Raw genomic sequence first — 18,186 nt, forward strand, 5'->3', positions numbered from 1 at the left:
GCTGATAGTGGTATTTACAACCAGGATGTACCAGGATGTGCTGATAGTGGTATTTACAACCAGGATGTACTGATAGTGGTATTTACAACCAGGATGTACCAGGATGTACTGATAGTGGTATTTACAACCAGGATGTACCAGGATGTACTGATAGTGGTATTTACAACCAGGATGTACCAGGATGTGCTGATAGTGGTATTTACAACCAGGATGTACTGATAGTGGTATTTACAACCAGGATGTACTGATAGTGGTATTTACAACCAGGATGTGCTGATAGTGGTATTTACAACCAGGATGTACCAGGATGTGCTGATAGTGGTATTTACAACCAGGATGTACTGATAGTGGTATTTACAACCAGGATGTACCAGGATGTACTGATAGTGGTATTTACAACCAGGATGTACCAGGATGTGCTGATAGTGGTATTTACAACCAGGATGTACCAGGATGTACCGATAGTGGTATTTACAACCAGGATGTACCAGGATGTGCCGATAGTGGTATTTACAACCAGGATGTACCAGGATGTGCTGATAGTGGTATTTACAACCAGGATGTACCAGGATGTGCTGATAGTGGTATTTACAACCAGGATGTACCAGGATGTACTGATAGTGGTATTTACAACCAGGATGTACCAGGATGTGCCGATAGTGGTATTTACAACCAGGATGTACCAGGATGTGCCGATAGTGGTATTTACAACCAGGATGTACCAGGATGTGCTGATAGTGGTATTTACAACCAGGATGTACCAGGATGTGCTGATAGTGGTATTTACAACCAGGATGTACCAGGATGTGCTGATAGTGGTATTTACAACCAGGATGTACCAGGATGTGCCGATAGTGGTATTTACAACCAGGATGTACCAGGATGTGCCGATAGTGGTATTTACAACCAGGATGTACCAGGATGTGCTGATAGTGGTATTTACAACCAGGATGTACCAGGATGTGCTGATAGTGGTATTTACAACCAGGATGTGCTGATAGTGGTATTTACAACCAGGATGTACTGATAGTGGTATTTACAACCAGGATGTACTGATAGTGGTATTTACAACCAGGATGTTACAGGATGTGCTGATAGTGGTATTTACAACCAGGATGTACTGATAGTGGTATTTACAACCAGGATGTGCTGATAGTGGTATTTACAACCAGGATGTACTGATAGTGGTATTTACAACCAGGATGTGCTGATAGTGGTATTTACAACCAGGATGTACCAGGATGTACTGATAGTGGTATTTACAACCAGGATGTACTGATAGTGGTATTTACAACCAGGATGTACTGATAGTGGTATTTACAACCAGGATGTACCAGGATGTGCTGATAGTGGTATTTACAACCAGGATGTACCAGGATGTGCTGATAGTGGTATTTACAACCAGGATGTACTGATAGTGGTATTTACAACCAGGATGTACTGATAGTGGTATTTACAACCAGGATGTACTGATAGTGGTATTTACAACCAGGATGTACCAGGATGTACTGATAGTGGTATTTACAACCAGGATGTACTGATAGTGGTATTTACAACCAGGATGTACTGATAGTGGTATTTACAACCAGGATGTACCAGGATGTGCTGATAGTGGTATTTACAACCAGGATGTACTGATAGTGGTATTTACAACCAGGATGTACCAGGATGTACTGATAGTGGTATTTACAACCAGGATGTACCAGGATGTACTGATAGTGGTATTTACAACCAGGATGTACCAGGATGTGCTGATAGTGGTATTTACAACCAGGATGTACCAGGATGTACTGATAGTGGTATTTACAACCAGGATGTACCAGGATGTACTGATAGTGGTATTTACAACCAGGATGTACCAGGATGTGCTGATAGTGGTATTTACAACCAGGATGTACCAGGATGTGCTGATAGTGGTATTTACAACCAGGATGTACCAGGATGTGCTGATAGTGGTATTTACAACCAGGATGTACCAGGATGTGCTGATAGTGGTATTTACAACCAGGATGTACCAGGATGTACTGATAGTGGTATTTACAACCAGGATGTACCAGGATGTGCTGATAGTGGTATTTACAACCAGGATGTGCCGATAGTGGTATTTACAACCAGGATGTACCAGGATGTACTGATAGTGGTATTTACAACCAGGATGTACCAGGATGTGCTGATAGTGGTATTTACAACCAGGATGTACTGATAGTGGTATTTACAACCAGGATGTACCAGGATGTACTGATAGTGGTATTTACAACCAGGATGTACCAGGATGTACTGATAGTGGTATTTACAACCAGGATGTGCTGATAGTGGTATTTACAACCAGGATGTACCAGGATGTGCTGATAGTGGTATTTACAACCAGGATGTACCAGGATGTGCTGATAGTGGTATTTACAACCAGGATGTACCAGGATGTGCTGATAGTGGTATTTACAACCAGGATGTACTGATAGTGGTATTTACAACCAGGATGTGCCGATAGTGGTATTTACAACCAGGATGTGCTGATAGTGGTATTTACAACCAGGATGTGCTGATAGTGGTATTTACAACCAGGATGTGCTGATAGTGGTATTTACAACCAGGATGTACTGATAGTGGTATTTACAACCAGGATGTACTGATAGTGGTATTTACAACCAGGATGTACCAGGATGTGCTGATAGTGGTATTTACAACCAGGATGTACTGATAGTGGTATTTACAACCAGGATGTACTGATAGTGGTATTTACAACCAGGATGTACCAGGATGTACTGATAGTGGTATTTACAACCAGGATGTACTGATAGTGGTATTTACAACCAGGATGTACCAGGATGTACTGATAGTGGTATTTACAACCAGGATGTACCAGGATGTACTGATAGTGGTATTTACAACCAGGATGTACCAGGATGTACTGATAGTGGTATTTACAACCAGGATGTACTGATAGTGGTATTTACAACCAGGATGTACTGATAGTGGTATTTACAACCAGGATGTACTGATAGTGGTATTTACAACCAGGATGTACTGATAGTGGTATTTACAACCAGGATGTACCAGGATGTGCTGATAGTGGTATTTACAACCAGGATGTGCTGATATTGGTATTTACAACCAGGATGTACTGATAGTGGTATTTACAACCAGGATGTGCTGATAGTGGTATTTACAACCAGGATGTACTGATAGTGGTATTTACAACCAGGATGTACTGATAGTGGTATTTACAACCAGGATGTGCTGATAGTGGTATTTACAACCAGGATGTACCAGGATGTGCTGATAGTGGTATTTACAACCAGGATGTGCCGATAGTGGTATTTACAACCAGGATGTGCTGATAGTGGTATTTACAACCAGGATGTGCCGATAGTGGTATTTACAACCAGGATGTGCTGATAGTGGTATTTACAACCAGGATGTACCAGGATGTGCTGATAGTGGTATTTACAACCAGGATGTACCAGGATGTGCTGATAGTGGTATTTACAACCAGGATGTACCAGGATGTGCTGATAGTGGTATTTACAACCAGGATGTACCAGGATGTGCTGATAGTGGTATTTACAACCAGGATGTACCAGGATGTGCTGATAGTGGTATTTACAACCAGGATGTACTGATAGTGGTATTTACAACCAGGATGTACCAGGATGTACTGATAGTGGTATTTACAACCAGGATGTACTGATAGTGGTATTTACAACCAGGATGTACCAGGATGTACTGATAGTGGTATTTACAACCAGGATGTACCAGGATGTGCTGATAGTGGTATTTACAACCAGGATGTACTGATAGTGGTATTTACAACCAGGATGTGCTGATAGTGGTATTTACAACCAGGATGTACTGATAGTGGTATTTACAACCAGGATGTGCCGATAGTGGTATTTACAACCAGGATGTGCCGATAGTGGTATTTACAACCAGGATGTACTGATAGTGGTATTTACAACCAGGATGTGCCGATAGTGGTATTTACAACCAGGATGTACTGATAGTGGTATTTACAACCAGGATGTACCAGGATGTGCTGATAGTGGTATTTACAACCAGGATGTACTGATAGTGGTATTTACAACCAGGATGTACTGATAGTGGTATTTACAACCAGGATGTACTGATAGTGGTATTTACAACCAGGATGTACTGATAGTGGTATTTACAACCAGGATGTACCAGGATGTGCTGATAGTGGTATTTACAACCAGGATGTGCTGATAGTGGTATTTACAACCAGGATGTACCAGGATGTGCTGATAGTGGTATTTACAACCAGGATGTGCTGATAGTGGTATTTACAACCAGGATGTACTGATAGTGGTATTTACAACCAGGATGTGCCGATAGTGGTCACAAATCTATATCATGTCTCATGTTGCCTCCACCCTAGTCAAGATTTACAACATTCTTTAGTCATCAATGTTTCGTCTGTTTATTTCACCTCAAATCAGAGTGCCGGTAGCTGGTTCAGGAAGTCAAATATCAAACAAGTCTCCCCTTTCACCGGTTCAGTACAGAATATGAGTGTGGAAAATTCCTATGTGGTAGAACAGAGTTGGACTGTGGGGCAGGACAGTACACACTGGTTTGGCCCTGGCTCAGGTCCAGTGCCACTGAGCCTTCCTTCCTAGTGGAACTAACATCATACTAATGGCCTGGACCAGAACTGGGTTGACCCAGGCTGACATCCATTCACAAGCACAGCCTGGTACACACTCCACCTGCTGGCCATTCTAGGTAAACGATTGCAACAATTTTTCTCTCTCTCTGTCTCTCCCTCCCTCCTTTGTCTACCCCTGCCCCCCCCCCCCCCCCCCCTCGCTGCCCCCCCCCCCCTTCTTCCACCTCCCTCCCACCTGCCCTTCCTCCCTGCCCCCCTCCCTCCATCAGGTGATTGCTGGCTCCTAGCAGCCATAGCCTCTCTAACCCTCAATGAGAGGCTGCTCCACCGAGTGGTCCCTCATGGTCAGTCCTTCCAAGAGGACTACGCTGGGATCTTCCACTTTCAGGTACGACTACACACACACACACACACATCTCCCTCCTGTCAGGTTACAAACACACCTGCAGGGTTATAGCATCCTTTAGGGCCATCGGTAATTACATTATATTATATTCAATAACCTTTATTATTTCCTTGTTTGCTGAAATGATCGACCCAAAATGGACCTTCTTTGAGTCTGTTTCAAAAAAATGTATTTAACCTTTATTTAACCAGGAAAAGCCCATTGAGACTGTCTGTAGCCTGGTCCCAGATCTGTCTGTAGCCTGGTCCCAGATCTGTCTGTAGCCTGGTCCCAGATCTGTCTGTAGCCTGGTCCCAGATCTGTCTGTAGCCTGGTCCCAGATCTGTCTGTAGCCTGGTCCCAGATCTGTCTGTAACATAGCAACCACCTAGCAGACCAGGTATTGTAACATAGCAACCACCTAGCAGACCGGGTATGGTAACATAGCAACCACCTAGCAGACCAGGTATGGTAACATAGCAACCACCTAGCAGACCAGGTATGGTAACATAGCAACCACCTAGCAGACCGGGTATGTTAACATAGCAACCACCTAGCAGACCGGGTATGGTAACATAGCAACAACCTAGCAGACTGGGTATGGTAACATATCAACCACCTAGCAGACCGGGTATGGTAACATAGCAACCACCTAGCAGACTGGGTATGGTAACATATCAACCACCTAGCAGACCAGGTATGGTAACATAGTAACCACCTAGCAGACCGGGTATGGTAACATAGCAACCACCTAGCAGACCGGGTATGGTAACATAGCAACCACCTAGCAGACCGGGTATGGTAACATAGCAACCACCTAGCAGACCAGGTATGGTAACATAGCAACCACCTAGCAGACCGGGTATGGTAACATAGCAACCACCTAGCAGACCGGGTATGGTAACATAGCAACCACCTAGCAGACCGGGTATGGTAACATAGCAACCACCTAGCAGACCGGGTATGGTAACATAGCAACCACCTAGCAGACCGGGTATGGTAACATAGCAACCACCTAGCAGACCAGGTATGGTAACATAGCAACCACCTAGCAGACCGGGTATGGTAACATAGCAACCACCTAGCAGACCGGGTATGGTAACATAGCAACCACCTAGCAGACCGGGTATGGTAACATAGCAGCCACCTAGCAGACCGGGTATGTTAACATAGCAACCACCTAGCAGACCGGGTATGGTAACATAGCAACCACCTAGCAGACCGGGTATGGTAACATATCAACCACCTAGCAGACCGGGTATGGTAACATAGCAACCACCTAGCAGACTGGGTATGGTAACATATCAACCACCTAGCAGACCAGGTATGGTAACATAGTAACCACCTAGCAGACCGGGTATGGTAACATAGCAACCACCTAGCAGACCGGGTATGGTAACATAGCAGCCACCTAGCAGACCGAGTATGGTAACATAGCAACCACCTAGCAGACCGGGTATTGTAACATAGCAACCACCTAGCAGACCTGGTATGAAAACATAGCAACCACCTAGCAGACCGGGTATGGTAACATAGCAACCACCTAGCAGACCAGGTATGGTAACATAGCAACCACCTAGCAGACCAGGTATGGTAACATAGCAACCACCTAGCAGACCGGGTATGGTAACATAGCAACCACCTAGCAGACCGGGTATGGTAACATAGCAACCACCTAGCAGACCGGGTATGATAACATAGCAACCACCTAGCAGACCAGGTATGATAACATAGCAACCACCTAGCAGACCAGGTATGGTAACATAGCAACCACCTAGCAGACCAGGTATGGTAACATAGTAACCACCTAGCAGACCGGGTATGGTAACATATCAACCACCTAGCAGACCAGGTATGGTAACATAGTAACCACCTAGCAGACCGGGTATGGTAACATATCAACCACCTAGCAGACCAGGTATGGTAACATAGTAACCACCTAGCAGACCGGGTATGGTAACATATCAACCACCTAGCAGACCAGGTATGGTAACATAGTAACCACCTAGCAGACTGGGTATGGTAACATATCAACCACCTAGCAGACCAGGTATGGTAACATAGCAACCACCTAGCAGACCAGGTATGGTAACATAGCAACCACCTAGCAGACCGGGTATGGTAACATAGCAACCACCTAGCAAACCGGGTATGGTAACATAGTAACATAGCAACCACCTAGCAGACCGGGTATGGTAACATAGCAACCACCTAGCATACCGGGTATGGTAACATAGCAACCACCTAGCAGACCGGGTATGGTAACATAGCAACCACCTAGCAGACCGGGTATGGTAACATAGCAACCACCTAGCAGACCGGGTATGGTAACATAGCAACCACCTAGCAGACCGGGTATGGTAACATAGCAACCACCTAGCAGACCAGGTATGGTAACATAGCAACCACCTAGCAGACCGGGTATGGTAACATAGCAACCACCTAGCAGACCGGGTATGGTAACATAGCAACCACCTAGCAGACCGGGTATGGTAACATAGCAACCACCTAGCAGACCGGGTATGGTAACATAGCAACCACCTAGCAGACCGGGTATGGTAACATAGCAACCACCTAGCAGACCGGGTATTGTAACATAGCAACCACCTAGCAGACCTGGTATGAAAACATAGCAACCACCTAGCAGACCGGGTATGGTAACATAGCAACCACCTAGCAGACCAGGTATGGTAACATAGCAACCACCTAGCAGACCAGGTATGATAACATAGCAACCACCCAGCAGACCGGGTATGGTAACATAGCAACCACCTAGCAGACCGGGTATGATAACATAGCAACCACCTAGCAGACCGGGTATGGTAACATAGCAACCACCTAGCAGACCGGGTATGATAACATAGCAACCACCTAGCAGACCGGGTATGGTAACATAGCAACCACCTAGCAGACCGGGTATGGTAACTGCTGGTGATGAAGGAGACCAGACTACAGAGTTGAACAGGGATAATCAATAGACTTTGAAGTGAAACACTTATTCAGTGACTATATTCATAGGTTGAACGTATGCCATTCGGTCGCGTCATGCCATCGTTATGAACGTTGTCAAGACGTCCTCCGCCATTCGGTCGCGTCATGCCATTGTTATGAACGTTGTCAAGACGTCCTCCGCCATTCGGTCGCGTCATGCCATTGTTATGAACGTTCTCAAAACGTCCTCCGCCATTCGGTCGCGTCATGCCATTGTTATGAACGTTGTCAAGACGTCCTCCGCCATTCGGTCGCGTCATGCCATTGTTATGAACGTTGTCAAGACGTCCTCCGCCATTCGGTCGCGTCATGCCATTGTTATGAACGTTCTCAAGACGTCCTCCGCCATTCGGTCGCGTCATGCCATCGTTATGAACGTTCTCAAGACGTCCTCCGCCATTCGGTCGCGTCATGCCATCGTTATGAACGTTGTCAAGACGTCCTCCGCCATTCGGTCGCGTCATGCCATCGTTATGAACGTTGTCAAGACGTCCTCCGCCATTCGGTCGCGTCATGCCATCGTTATGAACGTTCTCAAGACGTCCTCCGCCATTCGGTCGCGTCATGCCATTGTTATGAACGTTCTCAAGACGTCCTCCGCCATTCGGTCGCGTCATGCCATCGTTATGAACGTTCTCAAGACGCCCTCCGCCATTCGGTCGCGTCATGCCATTGTTATGAACGTTCTCAAGACGCCCTCCGCCATTCGGTCGCGTCATGCCATCGTTATGAACGTTCTCAAGACGTCCTCCGCCATTCGGTCGCGTCATGCCATCTTTATGAACGTTCTCAAGACGTCCTCCGCCATTCGGTCGCGTCATGCCATTGTTATGAACGTTCTCAAGACGTCCTCCGCCATTCGGTCGCGTCATGCCATTGTTATGAACGTTCTCAAGACGTCCTCCGCCATTCGGTCGCGTCATGCCATTGTTATGAACGTTCTCAAGACGCCCTCCGCCATTCGGTCGCGTCATGCCATTGTTATGAACGTTCTCAAGACGTCCTCCGCCATTCGGTCGCGTCATGCCATCGTTATGAACGTTCTCAAGACGTCCTCCGCCATTCGGTCGCGTCATGCCATCTTTATGAACGTTCTCAAGACGTCCTCCGCCATTCGGTCGCGTCATGCCATCGTTATGAACGTTCTCAAGACGTCCTCCGCCATTCGGTCGCGTCATGCCATTGTTATGAACGTTGTCAAGACGTCCTCCGCCATTCGGTCGCGTCATGCCATCGTTATGAACGTTCTCAAGACGTCCTCCGCCATTCGGTCGCGTCATGCCATCGTTATGAACGTTGTCAAGACGTCCTCCGCCATTCGGTCGCGTCATGCCATCGTTATGAACGTTGTCAAGACGTCCTCCGCCATTCGGTCGCGTCATGCCATCGTTATGAACGTTGTCAAGACGTCCTCCGCCATTCGGTCGCGTCATGCCATTGTTATGAACGTTCTCAAGACGCCCTCCGCCATTCGGTCGCGTCATGCCATTGTTATGAACGTTCTCAAGACGTCCTCCGCCATTCGGTCGCGTCATGCCATCGTTATGAACGTTCTCAAGACGTCCTCCGCCATTCGGTCGCGTCATGCCATCGTTATGAACGTTGTCAAGACGTCCTCCGCCATTCGGTCGCGTCATGCCATCGTTATGAACGTTGTCAAGACGTCCTCCGCCATTCGGTCGCGTCATGCCATCGTTATGAACGTTCTCAAGACGTCCTCCGCCATTCGGTCGCGTCATGCCATTGTTATGAACGTTCTCAAGACGTCCTCCGCCATTCGGTCGCGTCATGCCATCGTTATGAACGTTCTCAAGACGCCCTCCGCCATTCGGTCGCGTCATGCCATTGTTATGAACGTTCTCAAGACGCCCTCCGCCATTCGGTCGCGTCATGCCATCGTTATGAACGTTCTCAAGACGTCCTCCGCCATTCGGTCGCGTCATGCCATCTTTATGAACGTTCTCAAGACGTCCTCCGCCATTCGGTCGCGTCATGCCATTGTTATGAACGTTCTCAAGACGTCCTCCGCCATTCGGTCGCGTCATGCCATTGTTATGAACGTTCTCAAGACGTCCTCCGCCATTCGGTCGCGTCATGCCATTGTTATGAACGTTCTCAAGACGCCCTCCGCCATTCGGTCGCGTCATGCCATTGTTATGAACGTTCTCAAGACGTCCTCCGCCATTCGGTCGCGTCATGCCATCGTTATGAACGTTCTCAAGACGTCCTCCGCCATTCGGTCGCGTCATGCCATCTTTATGAACGTTCTCAAGACGTCCTCCGCCATTCGGTCGCGTCATGCCATCGTTATGAACGTTCTCAAGACGTCCTCCGCCATTCGGTCGCGTCATGCCATTGTTATGAACGTTGTCAAGACGTCCTCCGCCATTCGGTCGCGTCATGCCATCGTTATGAACGTTCTCAAGACGTCCTCCGCCATTCGGTCGCGTCATGCCATCGTTATGAACGTTATCAAGACGTCCTCCGCCATTCGGTCGCGTCATGCCATCGTTATGAACGTTGTCAAGACGTCCTCCGCCATTCGGTCGCGTCATGCCATCGTTATGAACGTTCTCAAGACGTCCTCCGCCATTCGGTCGCGTCATGCCATTGTTATGAACGTTCTCAAGACGTCCTCCGCCATTCGGTCGCGTCATGCCATCGTTATGAACGTTCTCAAGACGTCCTCCGCCATTCGGTCGCGTCATGCCATCGTTATGAACGTTGTCAAGACGTCCTCCGCCATTCGGTCGCGTCATGCCATTGTTATGAACGTTCTCAAGACGTCCTCCGCCATTCGGTCGCGTCATGCCATCGTTATGAACGTTCTCAAGACGTCCTCCGCCATTCGGTCGCGTCATGCCATCGTTATGAACGTTCTCAAAACGTCCTCCGCCATTCGGTCGCGTCATGCCATCGTTATGAACGTTCTCAAGACGTCCTCCGCCATTCGGTCGCGTCATGCCATCGTTATGAACGTTCTCAAGACGTCCTCCGCCATTCGGTCGCGTCATGCCATCGTTATGAACGTTCTCAAGACGTCCTCCGCCATTCGGTCGCGTCATGCCATCGTTATGAACGTTCTCAAGACGTCCTCCGCCATTCGGTCGCGTCATGCCATCGTTATGAACGTTCTCAAGACGTCCTCCGCCATTCGGTCGCGTCATGCCATCTTTATGAACGTTCTCAAGACGTCCTCCGCCATTCGGTCGCGTCATGCCATTGTTATGGACGTCCTCCGCCATTCGGTCGCGTCATGCCATTGTTATGAACGTTCTCAAGACGTCCTCCGCCATTCGGTCGCGTCATGCCATTGTTATGAACGTTCTCAAGACGCCCTCCGCCATTCGGTCGCGTCATGCCATCGTTATGAACGTTCTCAAGACGTCCTCCGCCATTCGGTCGCGTCATGCCATCGTTATGAACGTTCTCAAGATGTCCTCCGCCATTCGGTCGCGTCATGCCATCTTTATGAACGTTCTCAAGACGTCCTCCGCCATTCGGTCGCGTCATGCCATCGTTATGAACGTTCTCAAGACGTCCTCCGCCATTCGGTCGCGTCATGCCATTGTTATGAACGTTGTCAAGACGTCCTCCGCCATTCGGTCGCGTCATGCCATCTTTATGAACGTTCTCAAGACGTCCTCCGCCATTCGGTCGCGTCATGCCATTGTTATGGACGTCCTCCGCCATTCGGTCGCGTCATGCCATTGTTATGAACGTTCTCAAGACGTCCTCCGCCATTCGGTCGCGTCATGCCATTGTTATGAACGTTCTCAAGACGCCCTCCGCCATTCGGTCGCGTCATGCCATCGTTATGAACGTTCTCAAGACGTCCTCCGCCATTCGGTCGCGTCATGCCATCGTTATGAACGTTCTCAAGACGTCCTCCGCCATTCGGTCGCGTCATGCCATCTTTATGAACGTTCTCAAGACGTCCTCCGCCATTCGGTCGCGTCATGCCATCGTTATGAACGTTCTCAAGACGTCCTCCGCCATTCGGTCGCGTCATGCCATTGTTATGAACGTTGTCAAGACGTCCTCCGCCATTCGGTCGCGGCATGCCATTGTTATGAACGTTCTCAAGACGCCCTCCGCCATTCGGTCGCGTCATGCCATCGTTATGAACGTTCTCAAGACGTCCTCCGCCATTCGGTCGCGTCATGCCATCGTTATGAACGTTCTCAAGACGTCCTCCGCCATTCGGTCGCGTCATGCCATCGTTATGAACGTTCTCAAGACGTCCTCCGCCATTCGGTCGCGTCATGCCATCGTTATGAACGTTCTCAAGACGTCCTCCGCCATTCGGTCGCGTCATGCCATCGTTATGAACGTTCTCAAGACGTCCTCCGCCATTCGGTCGCGTCATGCCATCGTTATGAACGTTCTCAAGACGTCCTCCGCCATTCGGTCGCGTCATGCCATCGTTATGAACGTTGTCAAGACGTCCTCCGCCATTCGGTCGCGTCATGCCATTGTTATGAACGTTCTCAAGACGTCCTCCGCCATTCGGTCGCGTCATGCCATCGCTATGAACGTTGTCAAGACGTCCTCCGCCATTCGGTCGCGTCATGCCATCGTTATGAACGTTCTCAAGACGTCCTCCGCCATAGTGGTGCCCTAAAGTCATGATACGCCCAGTCATTCTGAACTGGGGGCTAATGACTGTTTTGTCTAAATTACACAATAGTCGCCTGGAAATACGATGACATTGATAATATTTAGTAGGAAACAGCTTTGCAATCTGTATCATGTCGTCAAATTTACTTGAGACTAATGGAAATGCTGTCATTTGCTAGCAAACTTCGTCAAAAAAATTGCTAGCAATGCTAACGTTAGCTATCTAAAATCATACTAATTATTTTGTCTTCTTTAGAAATGTCATCGTGTTTCCAAGCCATAGTAATGGACTTTAGACCAAATCTTAATCAACGCCCAATGAGGATGCAATGAGTAGAAAGTTAATTTGGGCATCAGTCCTAAAACGAATGTTCAAAGCGGTAATGTGACGAAACATACAACCCGTGTTATCACAGTCTCCATGTAGTTGTGACAAATTGACCATTTTTGCTTAACGTTTAGTCCCGGGCATTGACGCTATATGTACTGCGGTCATATTCTCTTGACATCACTTCGGCTACAGCATGTTTGTTTGTCTGTAAAAGGTGCTGCTTGGTCAATTCCGACGTTTGCGTTGTCTGTGCAGTATTTACGATGATACTGCCTGTGCAGAAGGCAGGCCATTCATACTTCGCGGCGCAGCGCTGTTGTGAAGGAAGTTGTCAAGGAAGTGAGTTTGTGTTTATACAAGACCTCCCGCCCCCTCCACCTACCGTCAACCAATCATACGGAGCTACTGTATATGGAGCCCTCCGCATTCTTACACACAATTTGGGAGGAGCACGGCGATGCAGTACAGAGCCTCGGATCAAGCATAAATTGGCTTTAAGTGTACACTACGGCTTTCCAAATGCAGACACACAACCTTCTCTGGAGATAGTTTAGAACCGCCTCTGAATGGGCACTAGTTTGTTAAGGAATGCCGCTTCTGAAGTGGGACTAACTTTCATCACTAGACGACCAGAACTGTCAATCAAATAATCTTGAGCTTCCTGCCTGCCTGCCTGGTGCCTGCCTGCCTGCTGCCTGCCTGGTGCCAGCCACCAGACAGACAGAACCGTGCACTATGTCTATCTATCAGTATAGGCAGGTCAGCCACCAGTCAGAACCGGGCACTAGGTCTATCTATCAGTATAGACAGGTCAGCCACCAGACAGAACCGGGCACTAGGTCTATCTATCAGTATAGACAGGTCAGCCACCAGACAGAACCGGGCACTAGGTCTATCTATCAGTATAGACAGGTCAGCCACCAGTCAGAACCGGGCACTAGGTCTATCTATCAGTATAGACAGGTCTGCCACCAGACAGTCAGAACTGTGCACTAGGTCTATCTATCAGTTTAGGCAGGTCAGCCACCAGACAGACAGACAGACAGAACCGGGCACTAGGTCTATCTATCAGTATAGGCAGGTCAGCCACCAGACAGAACCGTGCACTAGGTCTATCTATCAGTATAGACAGGTCTGCCACCAGACAGTCAGAACTGTGCACTAGGCCTATCTACCAGCATTGGAATTCTATATTTCGCAATTTCTTGGCTTGCAATGTCGTGCAACTTCAGTAAAGCAGGGCCTGCCATCAATGAATAGGTTAGGATATTTTACAGGCAACAGACTGAAGACTGAACACACTCTGGCCTCATTAAGGGTTGGGGTTGGTCCTGGTCAGGCCCTGGATGGGAGACCAGATGCTGCTGGAAGTGGTGTTGGAGGGCCAGTAGGAGGCACTCTTTCCTCTGGTCTAAAAAATATCCCAATGCCCCAGGGCAGTGATTGGGGACACTGCCCTGTGTAGGGTGCCGTCTTTCGGATGGGACGTTAAACGGGTGTCCTGACTCTCTGAGGTCATTAAAGATCCCATGACACTTATCGTAAGAGTAGGGGTGTTAACCCCGGTGTCCTGGCTAAATTCCCAATCTGGCCCTCAAACCATCATGGTCACCTAATAATCCCCAGTTTACAATTGGCTCATTCATCCCCCTCCTCTCCCCTGTAACTATTCCCCAGGTCGTTGCTGCAAATGAGAACGTGTTCTCAGTCAACTTACCTGGTAAAATAACGGTAAAATAAAAATAAATAAATAAAAACTAGTGAAGAGAAAGAGCAGGGATTTTAATTTTGTGTTGGGAAAAAAACATATTTTTTTTCCGTCAGGGATTTTTCTTAACATTAATGATCTGAATTTTGTTTAAACGTTCACAACCCTGCTGGATGTGTTCATCAGATGACTGATAAACAATAATACCATATTATTACTACTTGTGTGGTCTACATTGGCTTGTGAGACTAGGGTCAGTCTCAATCCACAAGAATGCTGCCCTTTGAGGTAGCATTTTAAGGAAGTCACCATTTAAAAAAAATTGAGACCTACCCTAGGTTTTAGGAGACAGTTGCGTTCAGTGTTTTCCGATCCAGCTGAAGTTGCTATAAAAAAATAAACATTCTGTCTCTCTGTCTTCAGTTCTGGCAGTTTGGTGAGTGGGTGGACGTGGTGATTGATGACCGGCTGCCGACGAAGGATGGAGAGCTCATGTTTGTCCACTCAGCCGAGGGCAATGAGTTCTGGAGCGCCCTGCTGGAGAAGGCCTACTCCAAGTATGTCAACAAAGGCCTTTGGGTATTCGTCCCAATCGGTACTCTGTTCTCTATTAAGTGCACTACTTTTAACCAGGGCCCATGTACATGCAGTGTAGACACTCTGTCATACAGAGTTTATCCCTGTCTGAAATATGCTTCTAGTTGATCATGCTGACCTGATAAGTGAATGTGTATCCCTGTGTCTCTCCCGTCAGGCTCAATGGTTCCTACGAGGCTCTGTCTGGAGGCAGTACCACAGAAGGTTTTGAGGACTTCACCGGTGGTGTCTCTGAGATGTACGATCTCCGGAAGGCTCCACGGGACCTGTACAGGATCATCAGCAAAGCCCTGGACAGAGGCTCACTGCTGGGCTGCTCCATCGACGTGAGTCCCCCTTCCCTGGTTAAATCAAATAAATTTTATTTATATAGCCCTTCTTACATCAGCTGATATCTCAAAGTGCTGTACAGAAACCCAGCCTGAAACCCTAAACAGCAAGCAATGCAGGTGTAGAAGCACGGTGGCTAGGAAAAACTCCCTAGAAATGCCAAAACCTAGGAAGAAACCTAGAGAGGAACCAGGCTATGAGCGGGGGCCAGTCTTCTTCTGGCTGTGCCGGGTGGAGATTATAGATATCAGCTGATGTAAGAAGGACTTTATAAATACATTTAATTTGAAACAACATCATCGTGAACTTGAAATAGTCATAACATAGCTTTAACATAGTCATAACATTATCATGAACTTGCATGACATAGTATAACTGGTTGGATTTGACACCTTAACCATTATAGACCCAAGGGTAAATTCCTCATTGCAAGAGCGTGGTTCCTAATCAGCTCCACCACAAAAGCATAAAATAGTCAATTCATCCAAATAAGATAACACTGATTCAGATGCATCATGGATCTTGTATTTTTCTAATTACATCTCGTGACTACAGATAACCAGTGCCTTTGACATGGAGTCTGTGACGTTCAAGAAGCTGGTGAAAGGACACGCTTACTCAGTCACCGGCCTCAAGCAGGTAGGTTTATACCTGACGAGGAACCCTGGTTCTACCTGGGTCTTCCCAGATTATCAGACCCTGCTTTGGCACCCTGGTCCAGAGGTCTTACCCTATCTGCGTCTCTAGTGGTGTTGTCAGTATGTAGACTGTGTCTAGTGGTGTTAGTATGTAGACTGTGTCTCTAGTGTGTTGTCAGTATGTAGACTGTGTCTATAGTGGTGTTGTCAGTATGTAGACTGTGTCTCTAGTGGTGTTAGTTAGTATGTAGACTGTGTCTCTAGTGGTGTTGTCAGTATGTAGACTGTGTCTCTAGTGTGTTGTCAGTATGTAGACTGTGTCTCTAGTGTGTTGTTAGTATGTAGACTGTGTCTCTAGTGGTGTTAGTTAGTATGTAGACTGTGTCTCTAGTGGTGTTGTCAGTATGTAGACTGTGTCTAGTGTGTTGTCAGTATGTAGACTGTGTCTAGTGTGTTGTCAGTATGTAGACTGTGTCTCTAGTGGTGTTAGTATGTAGACTGTGTCTCTAGTGGTGTTAGTATGTAGACTGTGTCTCTAGTGGTGTTGTCAGTATGTAGACTGTGTCTCTAGTGTGTTGTCAGTATGTAGACTGTGTCTCTAGTGGTGTTGTTAGTTAGTATGTAGACTGTGTCTATAGTGGTGTTGTCAGTATGTAGACTGTGTCTCTAGTGTTGTTAGTTAGTATGTAGACTGTGTCTCTAGTGGTGTTGTCAGTATGTAGACTGTGTCTCTAGTGGTGTTGTCAGTATGTAGACTGTGTCTCTAGTAGTGTTGTTAGTTAGTATGTAGACTGTGTCTCTAGTGGTGTTGTCAGTATGTAGACTGTGTCTCTAGTGGTGTTGTCAGTATGTAGACTGTGTCTCTAGTAGTGTTGTTAGTTAGTATGTAGACTGTGTCTCTAGTGTGTTGTCAGTATGTAGACTGTGTCTCTAGTGTGTTGTCAGTATGTAGACTGTGTCTCTAGTGTGTTGTTAGTATGTAGACTGTGTCTCTAGTGGTGTTAGTTAGTATGTAGACTGTGTCTCTAGTGGTGTTGTCAGTATGTAGACTGTGTCTAGTGTGTTGTCAGTATGTAGACTGTGTCTAGTGTGTTGTCAGTATGTAGACTGTGTCTCTAGTGGTGTTAGTATGTAGACTGTGTCTCTAGTGGTGTTGTCAGTATGTAGACTGTGTCTAGTGTGTTGTCAGTATGTAGACTGTGTCTAGTGTGTTGTCAGTATGTAGACTGTGTCTCTAGTGGTGTTAGTATGTAGACTGTGTCTAGTGGTGTTGTTAGTATGTAGACTGTGTCCCTAGTGGTGTTGTTAGTTAGTATGTAGACTGTGTCTCTAGTGGTGTTGTTAGTTAGTATGTAGACTGTGTCTCTAGTGGTGTTGTCAGTATGTAGACTGTGTCTCTAGTGGTGTTGTTAGTTAGTATGTAGACTGTGTCTAGTGTGTTGTCAGTATGTAGACTGTGTCTCTAGTGGTGTTGTCAGTATGTAGACTGTGTCTCTAGTGGTGTTGTTAGTTAGTATGTAGACTGTGTCTAGTGGTGTCAGTATGTAGACTGTGTCTCTAGTGGTGTTGTCAGTATGTAGACTGTGTCTCTAGTGTGTTGTTAGTATGTAGACTGTGTCTCTAGTGGTGTTGTTAGTTAGTATGTAAACTGTGCCTCTAGTGGTGTTGTTAGTTGGTATGTAGACTGTGTCTCTAGTGGTGTCAGTATGTAGACTGTGTCTCTAGTGGTGTTGTTAGTTAGTATGTAGACTGTGTCTCTAGTGGTGTTGTTAGTTAGTATGTAGACTGTGTCTACAGTGGTGTTGTCAGTATGTAGACTGTGTCTCTAGTGGTGTTGTCAGTATGTAGACTGTGTCTCTAGTGGTGTTAGTATGTAGACTGTGTCTCTAGTGGTGTTGTCAGTATGTAGACTGTGTCTAGTGTGTTGTCAGTATGTAGACTGTGTCTAGTGTGTTGTTAGTA

At 47.0% G+C, this 18,186-nt stretch overlaps 1 protein-coding gene across 1 annotated transcript in view; it reads left to right on the forward strand.

Moving 5' to 3' along the window:
- The window catches only part of LOC129828555 (calpain-1 catalytic subunit-like), an 83,448-nt gene that overhangs the window by 31,183 nt on the left and 34,079 nt on the right, over positions 1 to 18,186 (forward strand). The window contains exons 6-9 of the mRNA XM_055889577.1: positions 4,894 to 5,012; positions 15,083 to 15,216; positions 15,414 to 15,582; positions 16,142 to 16,225. Of these exons, the coding sequence (XP_055745552.1) occupies positions 4,894 to 5,012; positions 15,083 to 15,216; positions 15,414 to 15,582; positions 16,142 to 16,225 (506 nt within the window). The remainder of the gene's footprint in view (positions 1 to 4,893; positions 5,013 to 15,082; positions 15,217 to 15,413; positions 15,583 to 16,141; positions 16,226 to 18,186) is intronic.

Source organism: Salvelinus fontinalis, chromosome 30, assembly GCF_029448725.1.
Source record: "Salvelinus fontinalis isolate EN_2023a chromosome 30, ASM2944872v1, whole genome shotgun sequence".
Lineage (NCBI taxonomy): Eukaryota > Metazoa > Chordata > Actinopteri > Salmoniformes > Salmonidae > Salvelinus > Salvelinus fontinalis.